We start from the raw sequence: 26,954 nt of genomic DNA on the forward strand, positions 1-26,954 counted from the left end.
CCAAAGACTTCAAAATTGCAAGAGTAACCCCCCTGCACAAAAAGGGCAGCAAATTGGACCCAGGCAACTACCGCCCTGTTTCTATACTTACCTCCATCTCGAAAGTCATGGAAAAAATAGTATATGAACAGGTCGAAAAGTACCTCGCGGAAAAGAAACTAATCTATGAATTTCAATCTGGCTTTAGAACATCCCACTCCACTGACACATGCCTTCTTTATTTGAGCGACCACATCAAACAAGAGGTGGACGAGGGCAAGTACTGCGGCATGGTGATGCTGGACCTACAAAAGGCTTTCGACACTGTCAATCACCCCATTCTGATTGACAAGCTAAAAGCAATTGGTTTTGATAAACTATCGGTGAGCTGGATGCAATCCTACCTGGAGGGGAGAGAACAGATGGTGGAGGTAAACGGTACTCTGTCCCCCCCCCTCCCAGTGAGCTGTGGTGTTCCACAAGGAAGCATATTAGGTGCGTTACTGTTCCTAATTTATGTAAATGACATGTCATCAGCATGGAGTTTCAGGCTCTGCACTTTCCCTCCTCACCTCATACCTGAAAGACCGTACCTACAGGGTGACTTGGAGAGGGTCTGAGTCCGACCCTTGTCAATTAACTACGGGGGTCCCTCAGGGCTCTGTTCTTGGTCCCCTCCTCTTCTCCCTGTACACAAACTCGCTCGGATCAGTCATTAGCCCGCATGGTTTTTCTTACCACTGCTACGCTGACGACACCCAATTAATTCTGTCCTTTCCCCGCTCAGAGACCCAGGTCGTCGCACGCATCTCTGCTTGTCTAGCTGACATCTCTCAGTGGATGTCTGCTCATCACCTCAAGCTCAACCTTGACAAGACTGAGCTGCTCTTCCTTCCGGGAAAAGATTGTCCCACTCTTGACCTAACAATCAACATCGGCACCTCAGTTGTTTCCCCCGACTCAGACTGCAAGGAATCTGGGTGTGACCCTAGATAACAACCTGTCCTTCACTGCAAACATCGCTGCTACAACCCATTGCTGCAGATACACGCTTTACAACATCAGGAAGATACGTCCCCAGCTGACACAGAAAGCGACTCAGGTTCTGGTCCAGGCTCTCGTCATCTCACGCCTAGACTACTGCAACTCCCTCCTGGCTGGTCTACCTGCATGTGCCATCCGACCTCTGCAGCTCATCCAGAATGCAGCGGCTCGTCTGGTCTTCAACCTTCCTAAATGTTCCCACACTACTCCGCTCCTACGCTCGCTTCACTGGCTTCCGGTAACTGCTAGAATCCACTTCAAGACACTGGTACTTGCTTACCATGCTGCGAATGGATCTGGCCCTTCCTACATCCAGGACATGGTTAAACTGTACACCCCAGCACGTGCACTCCGCTCTGCATCAGCCAAACGACTCGCTGCGCCCTCGCTGCGAGGGGGACCCAAGTTCCCAACGGCGAAAACACGTGGGTTTGCTATCCTGGCTCCAGGATGGTGGAATGAGCTCCCCATTGACATCAGGACGGCAGATAGCTTGCACATCTTCCGGCGCAAACTGAAAACTCATCTCTTTCGACTCCACTTCGAGCGTTAGAACTATTAACAAAGCACTTATATACTAATAAAGGACTGGCTGATCTAAAGCCAGTTGAGTAGCACTTGAAATGTTTTTGCTCTATGAAACCTGATGTACTTATATGATTCTGTTTTCTTCAAGTTGTATTTTGTTGGACGAACGCACTTATTGTAAGTCGCTTTGGATAAAAGCGTCAGCTAAATGCAATGTAATGTAATGTGACTGCAACTTGTTCCTGTTCGCGGACGACTCAGCCCTGCTGGTCTCTGACAGGAACGGGTTGCAGGTTGAAAAAACCCTCAGCTCCGAGCTCGGCAGAATCTGCACCTGGCTCGCAGATAATACATTATCATTACACCTGGGTAAAACAGAGTCCATTCTCTTCGGTTCGAAACATAATCTCAGCAAATCCGACGACTTCTCAGTTGCAGTGGGCGACATTATTGTCACAAGTAAGAAGGAAATTACATACCTAGGATCTATTCTTGAGGCAAACCTCTCCTGTGACAAAATGGCATCCAATGTAATAAAAAAAGTCAATCAAAGAACTAGATTCCTATACCGGATCTCCTCTCTGGTAAACAAAAACACCCTGAAAACTCTGGCAGGAGCACTCATTCAAGGGTACTATGACTATGCTTGCACGTCATGGTACCATAGCACCTCCAAGGCGCTAAAAATAAAACTTCAAACATCGCAAAATAAACTGGTCAGACTACTGCTTGACCTTTCATCTAGAACCCACCTCACCTCTGCCCACTTTGACAACCTAGGATGGCTTAGAGTAGACGACAGAGTACAGCTACTTGCAATGGGCCTGGTCTACAAGATCCACTACACCTCTATGGTACCCATGTACATGTCAAAATTCTTCCCAAAGGTCAAGGAATACCATGATCATAACACCAGAGGGAGCTCCACAAATCATGTGAAACCCAGATTTGGCACAAAAAAGGGGGAATACACGTTTCGCAATTATGCCACATCAAGGTGGAACGCTCTTCCCACAACTGTAAAGGAAAGTAAAACTATACTTACCTTCAAAACCTCTCTTAAAGAGCACCTTCGGGGGAGAGCATTGCAAAACTGGCCCCGGTAATGGTACAAATCTCAACCTGTCGTTCAATGGACAGCTTCCCCGCCCCCCATCTATGTATATACTCGCATTTTAGACTCTGTTACTAACTGTATATCTGTAGACTTGGTATGTCTTAAATGTCCGGTTAGGATGTATTAGAACGAAATCTAAAATGAAATTTGTAAACAAGCAATCTGTATGTAAAAAACCACCTGTATGTAAATTGTAAATAAGCCGTCTGTATGTCAAATATGTCTTATATGTCTTAAATGATATGATGAATTGGAAATGGGGGACCCCGATGTAAACAAGACGAAAGTCTTTCTCTGGTCTGCATCCCCTTAACAATTGTATGTTTTGAGCTGTACTGTACTGTACCCAATATACAAGCTGTTAATAAACTTTTCAATCAATCAATCAATCAGCATCCCTAGCAACCACCTTGGTAACAATGAAAACGTTATATCGACACAATTAATCTTCGTAATAACTAGCAAACTAAAGATCATGTACATCCACTGCACACATAATCTGAAATAACAACTCATATTTCTCGCATCAAATGACATCAAAACGCATTTTAATGGCCAAACTAACTTTAAAATAGGCATTTTACACCGAGAATAAAACGAAGTTCGGCCATGTTTTTTTTTTCTGCAGGGAGAAATGTGAAGATCACGTGACATAGACGCCAGCCATTGGAATGAATGGTGAAAAAAACGTAGGGATCTTACAATTTCAGAGGCGTTTTTGTAGAAATACTACGTCCTACGTTGTGGACCAACGTAGTTATTACACGTTTTTTTATGAGACTGGGTTGGTTCTTCCTCATTTCCCTCAATTGTTCATATTTGGTTTATTAAAATAATGATATTGTGGTCATTGTTAAAAAATGTCTGCTATTATTATGAGTAGCCTATTATTATTTGTATAATGCACTTTCTGCCTTCCTGTCATTAGGAGTTAGACATGTAATGGCTATGTAATTGATTTGATTAGAACCTTCATTATCCTAAACTGCTGGGACATTTCGCCAATACCTTTATATTGTCTACTCTTCACTTACTTGTCAGCATAGGTCGGCATTGATGTACAGAGCCGACAGAAGACCTTGTTTATATTGGCATCATATTGGTGCAGCCAGTGACGCGTCATAAAACCAGGAAGTAAGCTGCTGGTTCCCTCGACAAGGGTTTTGGAAAATAGCTGGAAATAAGGTCTGTGGAAAACAAACCTGTTTGATAAATGCATGTTTTGTTCAGCCGGATAATCTCCACATGTCTACCCTACTTTTATAATTTTCGAATCATAAATCTAATCGATAGATTATAAAAGGGTTTTAGGACGCGTCACTGCAGCCAACTCCATCGATCAAGCTGGCTGAAACTTTCTCTCCCTCTTCTTCTCATACTCCCTGTCACTCTCCTTTAACTCCTCCGGTGACTTTCTTTTATTTGAAGATTGTTTTTTGCACGGCGCTTGGCCGGTTACCGCTGGTATTAAAAACATTTGGCGAATGGTTAGGTGGCGCGATAGTCTGTAGTGAAGGAGCGCGCTCTCGCTCACGGGAGCCTGCTCCCGCTGCGCTCCGCAGCAAACAGCTGTTTGCTTTTCACCCAACAATGACAACCGACTCACGGAACGCTATGTTGTAGCGTTGATAAACGAAACAATTTAACTAAATTGCTTGTCAAAATACCAATACCACAGGACAATTTTTTTAAAGCAATATTTTTAGTGGCCCGAGCGGGCAAGTGGAAAGTACGTTATGCTGGCCCGGGGTGTCTAAATAGTGCTTCCGGGCCAGCGGGCCATTTAATGTCGAGCCCTGCCGGTTACCGGCCGGCCCACATCGTCCGACCGGCCCACTTCAGTACCGGCCCATCGGGATTCGTCCCGAACGTCCCGATGGCCAGTCCGCCCCGTCTGTCACATGTAACATTTACTAGGCCCTATGTGTCCAAAAAGGAGGAGGAGATATATAGTGGTATATGGTGTGAGATACTTGTGGTAATATAACGTAAAATGATACGATTGCACAGAAAAAATAAACATCATGTAACTGTTTTTGTAAGATGACTATATTCTAAATTGAGTTGTCAGGTGGTGAGTTTGGAGACTAAATCCTGTGCCAGAATGTACAAAAAAAACATGCAATTATTCATGCTTTTGCACGCTTGGAGCTCCACTTTGAAACCTCTGCCGTGTCCTTCATGCTTCCTCTCCAGTCTGTGGGCTGTGCGCCTCAGTGATGCGTCACATGGATAGGTGCGGTTTGCACAGCGCAACTCCCCAAATACTCCTCATTTGTCCGGTTACTGAGCTCGGGAAACAAGCACATCGGGAGCAGCTATGATTTGATGGTGTAACTTTAAAAAAAATAAATATAGTTTTGGATTTCCCTGTAGGGATGGAGTATGCAGCTCATTCTTAAACAGCCAAGACGTCTCAGTGAGTTGTGGCAACTGCGATGTGGAGCAGCTGCTGCAACAGCCTCGGTCTAACACCGCTGGACAGGCACCAGGTTCCACTCATCCAAATATGCGCGTAATTGGAGTGCACTTGCGAGGCGTCCCTTGCTACCCATGCGGGATAACGTCGTCGTGATGTTCAATACTTCGGGAATTGAGTTCACTTTTACCAAGAAGGAGGACATTTCCGAAGTTATCAATGGCTCTCTGCACCTTCTGTACGACGCCTTCACCACCGTCGGTCCCACGGCCATGTGGAACGAGTCTTGCGGGGAACAGCTGCAGGATTTCGGGCGTCCGGAGAAGATCATCATCGGGGTGATGCTGGCCATCATCACAGCGGTCACCGTTATGGGCAACACGCTGGTGGTGATCGCGGTGTGCGTGGTGAAGAAGCTGAGGCAACCTTCAAACTACCTTCTGGTTTCTCTGGCAGTGGCCGACCTGTCCGTAGCCATCGTGGTGATGCCCTTTGTGATAGTGACAGACCTCACCGGGGGGAAGTGGCTTTTTGGAGAGGTGTTCTGCAACATCTTCATCGCAATGGATGTAATGTGCTGCACTGCCTCCATCATGACCCTGTGTGTGATCAGCGTCGATAGGTAAGTTGGCAAAGTTATAGCAACTAGAGAAAGCCTGTCAATTTGCACTGGTAACAACATTACGCATGAAGCATGGGCGGTTCTAGGGGGGTAACTCTGTGCTTGGACCCCCCTGTGGCCCCCCTCCAAAAGTGAATTGAATTTTCAAATGAAATTAATTCAACGTTTATTTATAAAGCCCAATATGACAAGAAACAACATTAATGACAGTGTAAAAGATAATACAAATTACAGAAAAGTATAAAAGACATTATAGAACGTGAAATACAACCAAAAGATAGTACAAATACAATAAAAACAATACAATAAAACACCATAAAAGAGTCAGGAGTACAAACATAGGGTAATCTGAAACCATAGTGTAGCAACTGATACTGTGCTGTAAAACTGCATTTAGGTCAAAGATAAGGTAAGTAACGAAACAAAAATCGTTACAAAGTCAGAAAACAATAATGGTATTTTTAGTTTATTTTTTGTGCGCTATGACTTTACTGAAATGTTAAAAATGTTAACACTGTTTTTGAGCCCTTGTCCAGCATTAAATGTGCCCAATTTCTCATCAATAACTGGCCCCAGCATGGCCACCTGCAGAACAATTGGTCTGGAACCACCATGGCACATGTACCCTGAGATTAAAGCTGTGTTATAAGCAGCTCGAAGTAGGAGCAGAAACAGTTAAAGTACCAAACACAGTAATGCATTTGTTTTTGTGCCAGGGAATGATGTCTAAATACATCACTCCACATGATCCATTATTCCTCTGTGCGGTTAAAACCACAAAAGATTGATATTACATTACATTACATTGCATTTAGCTGACGCTTTAATCCAAAGCGACTTACAATAAGTACATTCGACCAGGAAGATATGAACAACATCCACATATAGATGTCTATGTTGTTGCTTTCACAAAGAGGACACAGCTCCATTAACAGAAAATGAATACGCAGACTGTGATTCAGGAAAATCTGAAATAGTAAATGACCTCTAGGAGATGCAACACCACTACAAAGCAACAGAAACTGAGCACAGGGACACAACATGACTTCAGATAGATGCTAACTGACCATAACAAAACAAAAAGACACACAAAATTAACATAAAGACGATAACTGACAACGATAAGATCCAACATGACCTCAAAGACATTCATACAACAAAGAGATAGACATAAAAAACAACCAAAAAAGGGATGTATTAAAGAATGCAGGTATGAACAACCTCCACATAAAGATGCCTAGATGTTGTTGCTTCCACAAAGAGGACACAGCTCCATTACCAGTGGATACGCAGACTGTGATGAATTTAAATCATGCTTAATTAATTTCCCTGACCGGACGATGAGCTGTGTTTCTTGTAATTACGCTTGATCTCGCCCATGGACCTTACAGCTGCTCTGACTTTGAAACATAATTCACCTTCGTCCTTCATTTTACACACACAGCTTCAGTCTCACTTTATTGAATCGTGGGACCCTGTATCTCCGGTTAGATGGTAACAATTCATATTCACTGTTAAGGACATGTGTAGCGGCAAAAACTCCCCATGAGTTATGCCGCTGAGAGGCTAAAACTTGCTCTTCACTGTGATGCGTTATAAGTTAGCAAAATCAATCAAATGTAGGTCAATTATGCTTGATACAACAGCCCCAGCTCTCCAGAGAGTTTCATTTAATTTGTTAGCAGCTCACCCCTCAGCACAACAGGAGCCCCAGATTGATTATCATAAGAGGAAATATGAAGGGTATATTTCAAGGTTGTTATGTATAAGTTATTGGGCTTTTTTCTTATTGACTTAGATTTGTTAGAACATATTTTCAAATTGAATTGACTGAATTTATTGTAAATGGGGCTTATTGTCACATGAATACTAAGGTGTAATATATGCTTACAGATATATTTAAGAAGTACAATACAAGAAAAGCTCACGTTTCATTTGTGGGCCGTATTCCATTATACTTTTTGAGTTTGCTGAGGGCCGATTCAAAATGTCCCGCGGGCCACATTTGGCCGCCGTGCCGTAGTTTTGACACCCCTACCGTAGTCATTTAGAGTTCTTGGTGTTGTAATAACGACAGAAAAACAAACAATATCTAACTCCGGAGCAATTCACCCTCTCCTCTTTGTCATACACCCAAAACCGGCATCCAACAGGTCAGCTAAATACCAATAAACCACACTCACGTGACAATTGCCGGAAGTGATAACCAATAAGAATTAAACGAGGTGCAAACATAAATACACTGGAAGAAAAGCTGCTCCAAAAACAAGTGAAACAATTAGGAAAACTTGGTGTTTTCACTTCAAATAAGTAACAATCTGCCAATAGAACAAGTGAACATTAGCTTGGTTAGATGTCTTGAAATAAGAAGGGATATTTAGATAAATCACATCTTGTAATTAGCTGGAGAACTCATTTTGAACTATATTTGACCAGAATCAGGAAATGTTGTGTTACAATATAAGCCGCACATGCTCCAAAGTGTTCTGTTTTCTGATGTTAGTTAAAAAATATGTGTTTCATCTGAGATACGACTCAAAATAAGATTTGTTTGACTTAACAAGATGATGCATTGTCTAAAAACAAGACCCTATATCTCACTGCGGTGTTACTTCTGAAGTTATTGTGTCTTATATCAGGTGTAGAGACATATTCTGACTAATCAAATCAAATCAAGTTTTATTTATATAGCACATTTATAAACGATTTTTGGTCGAGCCAAAGTGCTGTACATATAATAAAAATAGCCTACAGTAGAGACACTTTACAGCAAATACAACAGCACAGATTGTTCAGAATATCAGTATGAGAAAAACGACAACCTCTGTCCTTAGACCCTCTGTCCTTAGACCCTCACATCGTATAAGGAAACACTTCCAGAGAAAACCCACAGTTTAAAGGGAACATGGGAGAAACCTCAGGGAGAGCAACAGAGGAGAGATCCCTCTCCCAGGACGGACAGACGTGCAATAGATGCCGTGTGTAAATCGAAGAGATAATACATTTTACAGCATATAGACCGAATGTTAGGAAATGCATGTGTCTGTAATAAGAAGATGAATCCACGAGGATGTCAGCTACAATCCTGTGGAAGCCATCAGGGAAGCAGCATGACGAGACCCAAGGCAGGACCGCAGAGACAGGTTCAGCCACGACCCGAAGTCCACGACTTAATCCAGAACTCAGGATAGAGGATCCAAGACACAGGACTACAGCAAGAGGATCAGCCTCGACTCCGGATCCCGGCGTAGATATAGATACAAAACAAGAAAAAAGATTTGGCTGGGTTAATCGGAACAAGAGAATACACAGACACAGACAGAGAGGGAAAAGGTCATTGGATAAAAGTTATTCTTGATAACCCTCTAGAAAGATCTCATGAACTTCCCCACTCAATCTATCAAGACCCGAGCAGTTCTATTAGATATAGATAAGAAACAGAGAGAGGGAGCACATATTAGAAATTAGATACTAGATATTAGACAAAGATACTTGGCAAGATTTTGAGTTTTTGTAGTGTGAAGATAATAATAGAAATAATAAGCAATGGCAAAACAATAATTTTGGCTCCGACAACATGGTTGGGGTTAGAGATGATGTTGTTATGGTCGGCTGATTCATAAAGTCTCTCACAGACCTACAATCTTTGAGCAGATTTTGAAGTAAATTATTCATTCAAGTTAGTTCCCAATTTCCCAACAGTGTGTTGCATTACATTCCTTATTCAAAATGGGAAAAGTAAACACCCATCCCTTCATTCATCAAGATCCACTTCCACTATCTCAAGGCGAGGCAAGTTTATTTAGACAGCATCTTTCAACACAAGGCAATTCAAAGTGCTTTGCAAAAAATAAAAACCGTCAAGGGCTTTAAGAGTCAGTTCAGCAGAATCAGATTATAAAACGGTATTTAAAAACAGTCATTTAACAGCAAACACAATAAAATATATTGTCTTTGCGTTTAAAATATAATAATAAGAATACATTTGATTTATGGAGCGCTTCTCATGGTAATCAAAGACACTTTACATGCTGAAACTCATACAAACAACACACTTAAAATATATAAAACACAACGATAATAAGAGATTAAAAGCAGTTCTGACGAGGTGAGTTTTGATTTGAGATTTGAATGAAGACAGATTGGTGCAAATAAGCTAATATAGAATAACACAGGTGTAAAATACATGAATAAGAGTTACAGTGCAGTGTAAGATATGAATAGTTTGATTAAAAGCGGCTGGGTTTATAATGCCAGAGCTCATTCTGATATTTCCAGTGCTCCCACTATAATATGAACTCAATTAAGAGTCAATTGATCATTGTTCTGCCTCAGTAGCCATAATGAAGATAGGGGGCTCATTGGAGTATTGGTGATCTGATTAATCCTCCATCTTGCCAATCAGGTGTTGTTCCCTCAGTGCATTATTTATATGAATGTTGAAGCACTGTGGAGCACGAGGGAGTTAAGTGTTCCTGAGGAAGATAATGAAATTATGGGAGGAAGTGGATCCCGGGTATCATTGTGTGATATAGTGTAATTGAGAATGTGTTTTGAGCTGGTTGGACAAAGGGTTAGGTCACAGAGGTCACAGAGGTCATGTTATTGACAATGGACGGATAGATTTACGTCTGTGGCAACTCCCCAAGGAAGGCTGAAAAACTAAGTCTTATATTAAAGCATTTCTGTAGAGTCTAGACTACTCAGGCCATATTCACAAACACAAGGGAAAACAATTATGTTATATCCACTCCAAGAAAGGCTAACAAACACAATTTGTCAATCTTATTTTAAAACATTATATATCTTATACCTCAGACAACGCAGGCCAAATTCACAAACACAAGGGAAAAGAGAATTTAAATTATATCCTCATATTAACATTATGTCAACTGTAACACACCTGAAAACGACATGTTGGAGTTTTACAAGAGTGTGTAGAAACCATTTAGCAACCAATAATAGAAGTTTAAACCAGGGGCTAAACGTAATGACTTAATGGTTGAAATAATTAGCTAAAAAAGTAATATCAATAGAAAATTATAAGCTAAAAGTATTGGAAAAATGTTTAAATTGTCAAAAGTAATGCAACAATATTTGAAGTAAAGTAAAAACAAATTGTAACTTAAGGAATATATGGTTAAAAAAGAAAGCTAGAAGCATACTACTGTCTATGGCTAGAAGTATCATTACATATATATTTATATACAGTATACATAGCCTATAGCTAAAACAACAGCTTTTAAACAGTTAAGACAGTTAGCCAAAAGAAAAGTCATGAGCTATTGAAAGATAGCTAATAGGAACAGTAATAATAGTTAAAATAGTGAAAGGTATTATATAAGCTAAAACATTAATAATGGTTGAATGGTTTGTTGAGCCAGAAGGCAAAGCTCTCTGTCTACCGGGCCATTTTCATCCTACCCTCACCTATGGTCATGAAGGATGGGTCATGACCGAAAGAACGAGATCGCAGATACAAGCGGCCGAGATGGGTTTTCTCCGCAGGGTGGCTGGTGTCTCCCTTAGGGATAAGGTGAGAAGTTCAGTCATCCGGGAGGGACTTCGCGTCGAAAGGAGCCAGTTGAGGTGGTTTGGGCACCTAGTTAGGATGCCACCTGGGCGCCTCCCTTCCCTTCCAGGCACGTCCAGCTGGGAAGAGACCGAGGGGTAGACCTAGGACCAGGTGGAGGGATTATATCTCTTCGCTGGCTTGGGAGCGCCTTGGGATCCCCCAGTCAGAGCTGGTTGATGTCGCCAGGGAAAGGAACGTGTGGGGCTCTCTGCTGGAACTGCTACCCCGAGACCCGACCACGGATAAGCGGGAGAAGATGGATGGATGGTTTGTTAAAAGTAATGTGATAACCAAGAAGTAGTTGGCCTATTGTTGAATAGACCAACCTACATTTTACCTTGTTCAATTTGACGAGTTAACATTATCCTCTAATGAAAAGTGTAATCAGTGCTGTTCTATACACTGCTATCGCTGGAGTTTTTACCTGTTTGACAATCACTTCGCAATCTGCTACACCCTCCTAGATCTACATCTATAAATATCTAAAATAATGAATAACATCAATGTGTTAAACCAGCCTCTGTTTATTCCGGTGGAGGAGAGGTTGTGGGATTGTGTCATGGCCATTGTCTGTGATGACTAAGAGATTTGTTCAAATACTCAGACAGGTCAAACGCACCCACCTGTGAGCGAGCGTGACTGAAAAGACAGAGTAGGTGTTTAAATCAAATAAAAAGTGAACACCCACTAAACAAAATGATTCTGCATTAACTTTACTGTCTCATACTGCTTCTAGACACAGGGGTACTCAGAAGTACTCAGATATTGAGTATAAGTACTCAGATCTTGAGTATAATGCCCTTGCCACACAAGGACAAAAACGATAACGGACCGCAATCGTTATCAAAAAAGAATTCCGTCCACACGCAACAGGCACCAGAAACGTGTCCGTTCACACGAGACCGCTCGAAAGCGCTGGAGACGCTGTAGTACATATGCCAGGCCTGTAAGTGGCGCTGTAGTCTGCCACAAAAGCAGCGAAGAAGACTTCCCGCACATGGTTGCCATGGTTGCCCTTCTGTTTATTCTCCGCTGTGGACGCTCTGGCTCTTTTTCTCCCACCCCGAGGCTGTAAATCTCTCCGGTAGTCCACCAGCAGATGAAAAACACCCACCTCTCCGCCTCTTCCAAGGGACAAGGGGACCGTGCAGCAGAGTTTCAGTTAACATGTCCGTTAAAGTTGAAATCTTCCGGACAAAATTAGAAAAGTGCCGGTCAAAGGTCTTCTTTGTTATCTATTGAGCTTTAAAACAAATGAATAACGACTCTATATAATCATATAAGAATAAAACACGGAGCCTCTCTTTTCCTCCCCCTCTTCTGAGAGCCCAGCAGCTGATCTCTGAGCAGGAGAGGTGGGGCTATTGCATCATCGTTATCAGGACATGATCGTATAGGCGTAAACACGGAGCTGTTTGCCCCCCCAGAGCGTTTCTTTTGCAGATCTACCCACCTTGGGACCCGTTATCGTTTTCTGCGTTTCCGTGTCGGCCTCGTGTGGCCGAACCGTCTATCTGATAGTGAACTGTAGCAGATACGACCGTTATAGTCCTCGTGTGGCAAGGGTATGAGTAGAAGTACTCAGATCTTGTACTTAAATAAAAGTAGAAGTACTCAGATCTTGTACTTGAGTCAAATTAGAAGTACTCAGATCTTGTACTTAAGTAAAAGTAGAAGTACTCAGATCATGTAATTGAGTAAAACTAGAAGTACTCAGATATTGTACTAGAGTAAAAGTAGAAGTACCAGAGTGTAGGAATACTCTGTTACAGTAAAAGTCCTGCATTCAAAAATGTTCCTCAAGTAAAAGTATAAAAGTATTATCATCAAAATATAGTGAAAGTAGCGACAGTAAAAGTAGTCGTTGTGCAGATTGGTCCATTTCAGAATAATATATATGATGTGTTTTATAATGATTGATCATGAAAGTGTTCTCAAAGCTGGTGAAGGTGCAGCTAGTTTGAATGACTTTGTATACTGCAGGGTAGCTGGTGGATTTACTCCAGGTGGAACTAAAGTCTGATTTAACACTTGGTTATATTTCACATCATTCATCCACATCTGTGAAGTAACTAAAGGTGTTAAATAAAGTACACCATTTACCTCTGAACTGTACTGGAGTAGAAGTACAAAGTACCTTAAAATGGAAATACTCAAGTAAGCAAGTACTAACAATTGAACTTAAGTACTGTACTTGAGTAAATGTACTTAGTTACTTTCTACAACTGCTTATCGACTGAGAATTTCAAATAATGTTGACTTTAGTTTTGGAATAGTTTCATCCCCACATAGACTGTTCTGTAATCTCCATGAAAACAGACTCGTTTAAATTCAGATTCAGTGCTTGTTTGGTTTATGATTCACAACGGGAGTCATAGAGATAATTCATTAGGATGGGAATTGCCAATTAGACACATGGTTAGCTGTAATTAGGGCTATCTCACTGTCATTTAAAGATTCCCAAGGACATGCATTTTACATTTTAAACCGTACAGTAGGGAGGGCTGCAGATGTTATTTTTCCCCTGAGGCATATGGTGCAGAGGGATATTGATTGTCTCTCTGTGCTCTTTCAGATTTGCAGAGGGCTTCTTATATGTATATGTCAATATGGACAATGTGGCGCTGGATGAGTGGTCCCTGGTGTGAGGGACCAATGAGTTTATGATCCTGCAGGGACCTGACAGGCTTTCATAGTCTCAGAGAAACTGCTATCATCCTGGTGGAATACACACTCTCTGACATTCAGCCTCCACTTTAACACAAATCTAATCAGCGCCAAATTAAACCTTTTGGGGTCCTGGGGCAAATTCAAAGTGTAGAGCAATATAATCTAAAACATATGAAGATTTATCAGAATCAGGTAAGAGTTCACACAAGTACAAATAAGAATATAAAATAAAGAATGTAAGTAACAGTATATAATCAAATATAAACAACAGGTGAAGTTGTTTGCATATATGAACAGTTTTGAATATCCAAATATAAGTCCAAAGGTTCATATGATGTTGGTGTTAATGTTATGCATTAGTGCCCCAACACATTGTACGTGATAGGCTAAGAAGCGGGACATCTCTAAGAGGTTGACCAATCACAACAGAGCCGGCCAGCTAACCAATCAGAGCAGACTTCTCTGGTTTCAGACAGAGGGTGAAAAGAGGTGCTGCAGCACAGGCAGTATGAGAAGAATTAAGAGCTTTTTGAACATTAACGCATGGAGACATGTAGAGACACTACATACTGATATACACCTGAACATCAGCAGGAGAGGACTCTTTAAAGTAGAGACACTACATACTGATATACACCTGAACATCAGCAGGAGAGGACTCTTTAAAGTAGAGACACTACATGCTGATATACACCTGAACATCAGCAGGAGAGGACTCTTTAAAGTAGAGACACTACATGCTGATATACACCTGAACATCAGCAGGAGAGGACTCTTTAAAGTAGAGACACTACATACTGATATACACCTGAACATCAGCAGGAGAGGACTCTTTAAAGTAGAGACACTACACACTGATATACATCTGAACATCAGCAGGAGAGGACTCTTTAAAGTAGAGACACTACATACTGATATACACCTGAACATCAGCAGGAGAGGACTCTTTAAAGTAGAGACACTACACACTGATATACATCTGAACATCAGCAGGAGAGGACTCTTTAAAGTAGAGACACTACATACTGATATACACCTGAACATCAGCAGGAGATGACTCTTTAAAGTAGAGACCCTACATACTGATATACACCTGAACATCAGCAGGAGAGGACTCTTTAAAGTAGAGACACTACATACTGATATACACCTGAACATCAGCAGGAGAGGACTCTTTAAAGTAGAGACACTACATACTGATATACACCTGAACATCAGCAGGAGAGGACTCTTTAAAGTAGAGACACTACATACTGATATAACACCTGAACATCAGCAGGAGAGGACTCTTTAAAGTAGAGACACTACATACTGATATACACCTGAACATCAGCAGGAGAGGACTCTTTAAAGTAGAGACACTACATACTGATATACGCCTGAACATCAGCAGGAGAGGACTCTTTAAAGTAGAGACACTACATACTGATATACACCTGAACATCAGCAGGAGAGGACTCTTTAAAGTAGAGACACTACATACTGATATACACCTGAACATCAGCAGGAGAGGACTCTTTAAAGTAGAGACACTACATACTGATATACACCTGAACATCAGCAGGAGAGGACTCTTTAAAGTAGAGACACTACATACTGATATACACCTGGACATCAGCAGGAGAGGACTCTTTAAAGTAGAGACACTACATACTGATATACACCTGAACATCAGCAGGAGAGGACTCTTTAAAGTAGAGACACTACATACTGATATACACCTGAACATCAGCAGGAGAGGACTCTTTAAAGTAGAGACACTACATACTGATATACACCTGAACATCAGCAGGAGAGGACTCTTTAAAGTAGAGACACTACATACTGATATACACCTGAACATCAGCAGGAGAGGACTCTTTAAAGTAGAGACACTACATACTGATATACACCTGGACATCAGCAGGAGAGGACTCTTTAAAGTAGAGACACTACATACTGATATACACCTGAACATCAGCAGGAGAGGACTCTTTAAAGTAGAGACACTACATACTAATATGAACCTGAACATGAGAATGATATGTCCTCTCAAAACACAAGACAAATACAGACGATACATTGAATCAATGTGGAAATTTAACTGAGAAATTGGAAAAGTATTAAAGAGACTTTTCTGTATACATTTTTTTTTAATCTTGAATGCCAAATCAACGTACTTCGTATAACAATCATATGAAATAAATTAATCCCTGCTCATTGATTCGCATCAGTTCCCACCAGTCCCTAATACACCCAGAAATATCAAACAGATAGATATCATGGGGTAAACCATATGGGATCAAATCTCTGTTGCCTGATACATTGATATCATCTGCATCTGCTTTGCACCCAACCCTATTTAAAAATCCATTATGATCCAAATGGAAGGGGAAATTACTTTTCAACTGTTTGAATAATATTTCACTTTAATGAATAAAGTAAACAAACAAAATAATCCGACATGAATTCACAATCTAAATGTCCGACCTATTCCTCCTTGCAATATGCCGGATAAATCTGCATTAAAGTCACTTTTAAAATGTACTCTAGTAACCTTTTCCCACCAGAATAACAGCAAGCTATTGATAAACTTGGCGAAAAGGTTACCTGTTCTGTGGCTTTGGTCTCGTCAAAAGATCTGTACAATTCTCTTCTGTGGTATTGATTTTGTACTGTGTGTGCAAATGTGGATTTATGGCTGTGAAAGCCATGCTTATGGATGACTACCCATTCAACACCTCCAGACTCTTTAAGTGGAGATTCAAGAGAGTAGATTGCACTTCACACACGACGGCATTGACCCATGCAAAAACACAGCAGAAGAGTCCCGTCTGAGTGGAGGGAAGTGAATATAAGAGACATTATATATGAAAGCAGTTTCAAAAGATAACCCAGCATGCACTTTCAGCAAAGCCCACAAAAAGTTAGCATGCCTTTTGGCTACCGTCAGTTTTTACCTTCACTGAGAGTCATATGTTGTATGTTCAATAATTCAATAGTGAAAGATGAATGATTTATTCACAATAGGGGTAAGAGATGGTAGCCCTTTTTATGTAGACATCTAGTGCCAAAGAGATAGAAGAGCTTAGCAAAAGTTGCCAACCGAATATATCCTGGTTTAACTATTCGTGAACTTGTGGAAACCCGATGGGATATAGGTCGAGAGAAATATCACATAACAGGAAAGTAAACTTTTACAGTGAAGGTGTGATCACACCCGTAAGCTTCTGCCAGGGATTTGAGGGAGGAAATCAGCCTGTAGCGGCAGCCTTTAGATGACAGCAGGATTACCCGCAGCCTTCACATGCTTTCTGCCAACTGGTGTGTAAATGATGAGCTGAGTTCACACACAGCTCACACGATGACCCATCCTCAACGCCTGACAATATTTCGGCGCGTAGGTTTGTCCCACGAGAGACAGTTAGTGCAGAGAAGCAGACACAGATGAGTTGACCTAGCTGACGGTTCCTCAGGTAATACGATGTGACGCCTGAGCTCCACTCTCTCAGGCACTTTCCACTTCCCACTTGTCGGCCACTTCGATGAAATGTGGAGGATTGGACCTCGCTGCTTGGCTCGTGGGATCAGATTAAAAGCACTTCATGCTTGTAGAGGAAGGCTGAATTTGTGGGTGTTTTTTTAGATTTACAGTGAAGTCTTGTGATCACAACCAGTTCCCAGAGAGTGCTATATTTTAAGAGAGTTTAGAGCATGGATGTATAAAGAGAACTGGATACAGCGTTGGAGGCGGAAATCTATTCAAGCCTATGAAAGTTGCTCAGTGGTGCATAAAGCCAACATTTCCTTAATCCTCCAGTCCACAGCATATTGGGCGATCTCTACTCACTCAAATCAATCGAGAGAAAATAACTCTGGATTCGGCTTTTAGTGCATTGTACAACTTTTAGACCCTTGTGATTTAAATAAGGGCTTTATAAAGTGTTCGTACTGCATAGTTGATTAAGTTAAACAAATATCGGCTAATTTACAAACGTCTCATTCCCAATGTAAGTCAATGGGAAAGTGTTTTTTGGGCATACATGACATCACCGATTGACAAGGAAGTTGCAGTAAAAGCGTTTGGCTATTACAAAAAAGGCCCGGCTCACTTTCAGGGGACATAGTTCAGAAACCCTCAAGAGACACTTTTATTGTCACTATCTGTTTCATACAAAACAAACCACTGTCCCCTTATAGCGGAAACTATATTTGAATTTACCACATCCAACTTCCTGTAAATATGCACTTCTTCCAGAGCAAACTGCTGTCAATAAAAAAAAATTCAGAGCACCATTATTTCAAAATGCTGGGAGGAAGGCAATTCACAAGTTAATCATTGATAAGTGCCGCTGGTACTGTCGACCGCAGCTCAGTTTCTGTCCTGTCTGACTGTCTGTTTGACTTGTGAGACATATTTTCTACTGATCGTGTGGTCAGGTAGCATGGTGTGTCTGGGAATGAGCTCATTCAAAGGGGAATGGGATGTCTGAAAACAGAAAGTCAAAAAGGAGGAGAGATAAAATGATGGCTGGGATTTTTTTAATGTTGCTTGACTTTAAGATGGTTCAATTCTTCTTAAATATTGTTACTAGAGTCATGGAGTTACAGTCTTTGCAAGTGTATTTAAGTGACTGATCTCTTGATATCTTGAGAAATTCAACATGCAAGCTATCATTCTTCTTGTTGTTGGTTCATTAAACACAGATATATTTAGCTCTGGCTTGTTGTCAAATAGCAGCTACAGCACACGGTCAATCATGGTATGCTTCAATTTCGTCTAACAGAAGATACCATGCTTATCAGATTTCAACTCGCTTCTTGTTAAATGCAGAAGTACAAAGGGTAAAAAGCTTCTTCTGTCTATCTTAGTATAAGAAAGAGAACATTGTTGTTGTTGTTTAGGACAAGGAATCCAAAATCTTTAAAAAAATTAAATTTATTTTTTACTCTGATAATTCAGAAATATCTCTGAAAAGCAAACATGGGCGGTTCATGAGAGCTCGAGTCAATCACTCACAGTAACTGAACGCTAATTATATTTCACTGAAAATGTAAATTACCCACTTTATTACTGTCAGAAGTTGTCAAATGGAACACACAGTTTCATTTCATGACCAAACATTTCTCCTCCTCACCTCCCACGGGACATTTGTCACTCATCCACCATCATATTTGATCCTATAATTCAAACAATCAATAACATGTAAGTGCCTACCACTCTAGTCTAGAAGGTAAGTTATGTTGAACTAAACCCTGGTGCACAATGTTAATGTTGTGGACACATGCATTTTTCCTTTTCCTTTATTCAACCTTTCCCATCCTTTTGTAATCTCCCGTTGTTCATCGTCAAGGGACTCAAGGAAATTGGTACTCAGCGAGAGGCAGCAATGCTGAATGTTATCTGTAGCACCTGCATGTGCCATCCGACCTCTGCAGCTCATCCAGAATGCAGCGGCTCGTCTTCAACCTTCCTAAATTCTCCCACACCACTCCGCTCCTCCGCTCCCTTCACTGGCTTCCGATAACTGCTAGAATCCACTTCAAGACACTGGTACTTGCGTACCATGCTGCGAATGGATCTGGCCCTTCCTACATCCAGGACATGGTTAAACCGTACACCCCAGCATGTGCACTACGCTCTGCATTAGCCAAACGGCTCGCTGCACCCACACTGCGAGGGGGACCCAAGTTCCCATCAGCAAAAACACGTGGGTTTGCTATCCTGGCTCCAAGATGGTGGAATGAGCTCCCCATTGACATCAGGACAGCAGCAGACTGAAAACTCATCTCTTTCGACTCCACTTCGAGCTATAGAATTACTAACAAAGAACTGCTAACAGAGCACTTATATACTAACAAAGGACTGGCTTATCTAAAGCCAGTTGAGTAGCACTTGAAATGTTTGGCTCTATGAAACCTGATGTACTTATATGATTCTGTTTTCTTCAAGTTTGTGTCTTCCTGGTCGAATGTACTTATTGTAAGTCGCTTTGGATAAAAGCGTCAGCTAAATGCAATGTAATGTAATGTAACAAAACACAGGATGAAGATGAAGAATAGAACAAGGCTAAGAGTCTGCGGCAAAAATAGCTGCCCTTGGAGATTGCATTAATACCCCAACACAGTCTCACGGCATTTTGTGTTATAATCACAAAATGAATCTATTGATTCGTGTTCACCAACACGATTTCGCCATTTTTTTCGCGTCACACAGAACGGTTTTAAAAGCAAAGTAAATAATAACAAATTAGAAGGAAAAACAGATTTAAAAAAATACAGACTTCAGTATTCTGACACAGAACGATTTTATAAGCAATGTATATCTATTGGTAGTATGTTTCGTGCCTGCACCAAATAATAACAAATTAGAAGGAAAAAAAGATGACAAAAAAATACAGATTTCAGTATTCTGAGGCTCTGAGCCATTTATTTTCCTCACGGACGGCAAAAAAACTCTGACATTATACAATTTAAAATAAAAGGGATAGGGTTAGGCTTAGGGTAAGATACTGAGTAAGAAAATGTTTTTATGAACCACACAGCTTCTGATCTTCCAAGACCCGACCGGACAAAAAGACGTGGTGCGGGCACGAAACATACCAATAGAAATACATTGCATTTAAAATCGTTCTGTGTGACACGAAAAAAATGCAAAAATTGTGTTGGTGAACACGAATCAATAGATTAAATAAATGTTGTAACTATAACACGAAATGCTGTGAGACTGGGTTGAATACCCAGTGGTGCCCTTGAGCTAAATGCTAACATCAGCAGGCTATCATGCTCAAAATGGCTAATATTCTGATCAGCATGTGTTATGTTAAACATTTAAAAAACACACATGATTATTTGTCTGCATGACATGTTCAATCAAGTGTGTTGAGACGTTTCATTGACTGAGGGAGGACTGTAAAAATGTGTAGGCCTACAACTGCTAACGTTAGCATGCTAACATGCTCACAATGACAAAGTAACATGCTGTTGTTTAGCAGGTATAATGTTTCCATTTGCATGATCTGAGTTTAGCTTGTTTGCATGTTAACAGTACCTAGTTTTTGAGCAATAGTTGTTGAGATGTTTTAAATCTGGACAAGAGTTGTACTCCTTCCAGCTATGTCGCTAGCATGGCTAATTTGTTACACTATAGCCTACATGTGTTTTCCTCTGTCTCTGCCTTAAAGTAATGTTAAATGTTTAATAGTACATGTGTTACTTCTGCTCCTCGTTACTCTGGAAGAGGAAGGCTTAAGCTGGAGAACTAAGAAAAAAAAGGACGGCCTTTTGACCTTACAAGGGACTTGGTTAGAATTTAATGATAAAGAAAATATTTGAAACAGCTGCACGTTTTTAAAAAGCACAGATATTCATGCCTCACTGACACATGATCTGTTATTTGATTCATCTTGTTGGTTTATTTGTTGTCTCTGTAGGGAGCCACTTAAATCAGATTTGCCTACGCAGCTAATCAGTGAGCTCTTGAACCAGATCCAGTTATGCATCATATTTGAGTAGTAGTAGTGGAATTGATGGATCAGAGACTAAAAGGAAAATATGCCGCCAGAGTGTTTTCCCATCTGAAAATGAGGTTATGAAAGGGGGTTGTTTTGGGCTGTTGTGCTGATGTTTTGAATTATTAACATGTCCCTTCTTTTGGGTAAAAAAAAGCATTTTACCCAAGTCTGATGCGTCTGTTTTACTCTCTTGATCTGAAATTATAATTAGTTGTTGATGTTTTGAGGGAGTTTAATGAACATAGTGGAACGAAAACTGCAGGAAACCCTTGTTTTTGGAAAGATATTGATAGATAGATACTATATTAATCCCAAATTGGGAAATTATTTAGTTACAGGACCAGTGTGCTCAACATTAAAATACAAATACTTAAAAAGTAGAAAAGAGTTAACAATTAAAAATACAATTAAAATGAAAAATAGTATTTAATATATAAACAATATAAAAAATTCTTGATAATTAAAATGTTCTTTAAAAAAGATCAGAAATACTGCAGGAATATAGGCTTATAAAATACTGTATGATAGTATATAAAACGATATACTAGCAGGGGATACCTAACTTTTATATGTCAATCCCAGGAGGCTATTGTTTTATTTCCACCCCAGTCACCCTCCTGCAATCTCAGGGAACAAGAAAACCAAAAGGGCAAAGTGATGGACGACTTCACTTAGGCATAAATCATGCTTTGTGCTTAGCATAACAAAGGTGGTGTCCATTATTCATGAAGATTAAACTAAAGGAACAACACGCATTAACCAAGCAACGAGATAATGGGCTTAATGTTAATGAAGCCGAGATGCTCGTACACACATCATGTGGTAGATAGCAGATAATATGCTTGGTAAATAAAGCATATTGACGCAAAAATAACTATGCAACTCCAGCTGGGGCATTCGGTCCATCTGTGCACATGAACTGAATATTTATACTCTCCATTAAATCAAGCATGCTATACACAATAACGGAGAAGTTAACTTTCTTTATATCTGTGACTAGTCTTGTGCATCCATGTGTTATTGTTTAAAAGATGCATAAATAAAAGTGTCTCTATTTGAGCACAGTACTGTAATGTGGCCAAAAGGCTATGGCTCATAAAAGCAATTCTAATAGACATGCCGCCATTAATAAATTGCCTCATATTTCTCTCACTGAAACATCACTCTTCATAAATGTTCACTGCTCTGAATCAACCAATACAGTTCTCAGTTAATCACAAACTCATTATCCAAGAGTAGCTTATGATTATAACGTTCATTGGACGTAGGTCAATGTGACTTTAAAGGCGAAATAGTCCCCAAGTCACGCTGAGAAGTGGGTGATTTAACCCCCCAGCGAGTTCATATTCCAGCTGTGATTCAGAAAAATTAGTGATGCCAATCCGTCACTGCCAAACTGCCCTTTAGCAAAACACTGAATCTCATAGCTGACCACCAACTGGGTCATTGCACTAAATGCAGCGCTGCGCTCTTTGAAAACCTCAGTATGTATGTAACAGCCTACTGGGAAAAGCAGAATAACAGTCCGATGCAACATCAAATGTAATCCAGAGAAAAAACTGTTCAGATAGGAAGTTCATATTAAACAGAAGTTGACCAAAACAATCTCTTCAAAAGGTTGTTTTTAAGCTTTTACAGCTGAACATCTTCAGTTCAACTTGGCAAACCCAAGCTAATTAAGAAGTTCCCAGTGGCTATAATGACTTGCAGCATCTAAAAGAAAATAGAAAACTGAACCTCCACAAATTAAAACCCAGTCGATAAGAAAGCCTAGAAAGACTAATAATGGCTATAATGAATTCGGAATTGACCAATCAGAATCGAGTATTCAACTAAGCCGTGTAATAATATAGGTTAAGATATCCAGCAGTAGTAGCAACATTAGCTACAAATGTACCATTGATTAACACATTAATCAACCAAATATCATAATGCAGTAATTTAATATGATTCTGAAATGGTTAATTACACACAATAAGTACTTTTACTTTTAATACGTTAAGTATATTTTGATGCTAATACATTAACGTGTAATGGGTTTTAAAGTTTTAGTTTTAGTATTGCCATTTTTTCAAACGTAAAAGGTCTGAGTGCTGCCAACACTGCTTGCATAAATGTCCGACCCCCATGGATGTGATCAATCCTAAGCCGTTAAATGCTACCGTCAACATGTTTAGCCGGTTAACATGTTCTATAGCCTTAAACATAAACCCTTTACAGATGAGGCTGATGGAAATGTCATGAGAAAAGTCATGGACAAGTCACCACAGTAAATTGTCTGGGGACCATGAATGTCTGCAAGAAATGTCGTCCAAAACCACGGAGAACATGTTAAAATATTTCACTGAATAGGAAGTGAGAATGTAGACTTACATCTGATGCTGGAGGAAAAGTTATGAAATTCCTTAATGTTTGTTGAATGTTTTGTGCAAAATGTGATGGCAATCTATCCAACAGTTGTTTAGATTTTTCTGTCTGGACAAGTGTGCCCAAAGTGTGTGGAATGCTTGTGCGAAAACGTCCAACAGTTGTTCAAATAATACTGTCTGTTCTAAAGTGCGTGCACAAACATTGCTAACTCAGTGTGGGGAGGATGTAGCCTACAAAGAGGAGTAGCTCCAGTGGTACAGAACAGTGTGTAGTATATTTACTGTGTAATATGTCGCTGCAAAGTTCTGTGTGTGTAGAGCTTAATGCTTAACATACAGTAGTGTTGGTGAACAATCTAAGTTTAGCCTGTTTACGTGCTAGCATGTACAAAATTGCCTTAAACATAAATACAGATGTGGATGTTGGAAATGGCCCAACAGAGTGTTAAATGCTGGTGCAAAATCTCATGTGCAATCCATCCAACAGTTGTTTAGATATTTCTGTCTGGACCAAAGTGTTGGAAGAAACACTGCAATCCCAAGAGCTTCGCAGCAAGCGTGGCTAAAAATATTAGCTTGCTAGCTCAGAACCGTGCCCCAGTGGGATTGTGTGGGTGTTCATGTGAACATAGAGCCAATTTCTGCACCTTAGTTTGGCCTGTTAACATGCTAGTATGTCCAGTGGCGGTTCTAGACCAATTTGACTGGGGGGGCCTCTGGGGGGCCAGTTATTTTCTGAGGGGGGCACAATAAATGCAGGACGAAAAAGAGAACTAGAGAGTATGAATTAATTGCGCATAAGAAAACAATGCAATACAGTTATTGGTATTTGTTTCAGTACACTTATTTATTTCAGATAGATCTTATAGTTATTACTGTTAGCTTCAGCTTAAGTTATAGTGCAATGTTTGCACTAACACCATATTTATATAAAAATAAAGGCAATTAACAGTTACATCTCTACTTTACATAAGGGTGTCTGCACAATCTCACATTACAGCAACAAAATCCTGCGGTTTTTGGCAAACCGAGTACCAGAAAATATACATTTTAAAAAAAAAAATTAAAAAAAAATTTCATTGTTAGGGGGGCCACAGGGGGGTCAGAGGTCAGTGTTAGGGGGGCACTGCCCCCCCCCCCCCCCCATAGAACCTCCCCTGAGTATGTCCTAAACAACATAGAACATAAACCCACACAGATGAGGCTGATGGAAATGTAATTTGTCTGGGCATCACCAAATTCATTTGGACAAATTAGCATGGCAGCTAGCATGGATAAAGATATGAGTTTGCTAGCTCAGAAAACATGTGCCAGTAAGTGTATTTGTGTGTTAGGATGTAGCTCCAGTGAGAACAAAATAGTGTGTTCCATATTTACTTTTTTATGATGTTCTAAACTGTGTGATGCAGCTTAATGCTCAACATACAGCATAGTTGTGTTTGTGAGCCAATGATCTGGCCGGCACAGATGGACGACTTTAGTGTCGCTTAATCTCCCCAAAATCGGGTGTGTAGACTCTCAGATGAATTATTTTATGATTTTAAGCCACAAAGCTTTGGTGACATTTAGATCACAGCAAACTACTGTAGCTAGAAATATGGACCTTCCTTTTTTTGTTCATATTATCAAATGTTACTGTTAATCCCTATGATTTGTTGACTGCTTCTAAACTATCATTACATGCACAACAATCTGTATTATTATCTTGTCTTCCCAGCATTGCTTGCTCGAGCCATAATGGCATTGTGTTATCTACCTTTCAAATTAGCCTGCGTTAAGATTAATCCATGAAATGTACTAATGCGATACTGTTCACCTAAATGTGCTTTGCCAGGAAAAAGACGCTTAATAACTTCACCCTCTCTCCGCTCGAGATAAACAGCCGTAAAATTGCTCACATAATGAATATTCCTGTAATCTGTCAGAGTCTATTCTGCTTGGTGCACACTGTGCTCAGACAGGAACACCGTTTCCATATTCATATCTTTTGTTCCGTGGTATGTCATCCGGTGCAAAATCTAATTAAATTCAATTAACTTTCCTTCCTCGAAAAACATTAATATCAGTCTTGCTAATGTAAGCAGAAAAGCTGCTTTTATCAATTTTTTCTTGAATCATTCCTTCTTGTAAAGCTGAACATACAGTCGGCCTATTCCCCCTTTCTTCTATTTTAATCAAAATGTTCAAAATGTTTAATTTGACTTCATAGCCATACCATGGATAGATGAATACGTTCTTTGCAGGAAAAATTATAATCACTACTTTTATTTATTTATGTGTGTTTTATTTAAATGTGAAGCGTATAACACAAGATAAAAATACACTATAATAGACTAATCTACTACTGAAGAAACTCTAAACATTATATATACATTCAGGAGCATAGTGACATCACTACGCAACACTCGCTTCTATTGGCTAGCGCTCCAACACATTGTACGTGATAGCCTAAGGGGCGGGACATCTCTAAGCGGTTGACCAATCACAACAGAGCCGGCCAGCTGACCAATCAGAGCAGACTGGGCTCTGGTTTCAGACAGAGGGTGAACAGAGGTGCAGCACAGGCAGTATGAGAACAATAAAGAGCTTTTTGAACATTAAAGCATGGAGACATGTAGAGACACTACATGTAGATATACACCTGAACATCAGCAGGAGAGAACTCTTTAAAGTAGAGACACTACATACTGATATACACCTGAACATCAGCAGGAGAGGACGCTTTAAAGTAGAGACACTACATACTGATATACACCTGAACATCAGCAGGAGAGGACTCTTTAAAGTAGAGACACTACATACTGATATACACCTGAACATCAGCAGGAGAGGACTCTTTAAAGTAGAGACACTACATACTGATATACACCTGAACATCAGCAGGAGAGGATTCTTTCAAGTAGAGACACTACATACTGATATACACCTGAACATCAGCAGGAGAGAACTCTTTAAAGTAGAGACACTACATACTGATATACACCTGAACATCAGCAGGAGAGGACTCTTTCAAGTAGAGACACTACATACTGATATACACCTGAACATCAGCAGGAGAGAACTCTTTAAAGTAGAGACACTACATACTGATATACACCTGCACATCAGCAGGAGAGGACTCTTTAAAGTAGAGACACT

General features: G+C 40.3%; 1 protein-coding gene across 1 annotated transcript in view; it reads left to right on the forward strand.

The window, feature by feature from the left end:
• Window positions 1-4,899: 4,899 nt before the first annotated feature.
• Window positions 4,900-26,954, forward strand: part of htr7c (5-hydroxytryptamine (serotonin) receptor 7c) — a 58,835-nt gene continuing 36,780 nt past the window's right edge. Inside the window, exon 1 of the mRNA XM_034228395.1 lies at window positions 4,900-5,709. Within this exon, the coding sequence (XP_034084286.1) occupies window positions 5,222-5,709 (488 nt within the window). The 5' untranslated portion in view covers window positions 4,900-5,221. The remainder of the gene's footprint in view (window positions 5,710-26,954) is intronic.

This window comes from Gymnodraco acuticeps, unplaced genomic scaffold (assembly GCF_902827175.1).
Source record: "Gymnodraco acuticeps unplaced genomic scaffold, fGymAcu1.1, whole genome shotgun sequence".
Classification (NCBI taxonomy): domain Eukaryota; kingdom Metazoa; phylum Chordata; class Actinopteri; order Perciformes; family Bathydraconidae; genus Gymnodraco; species Gymnodraco acuticeps.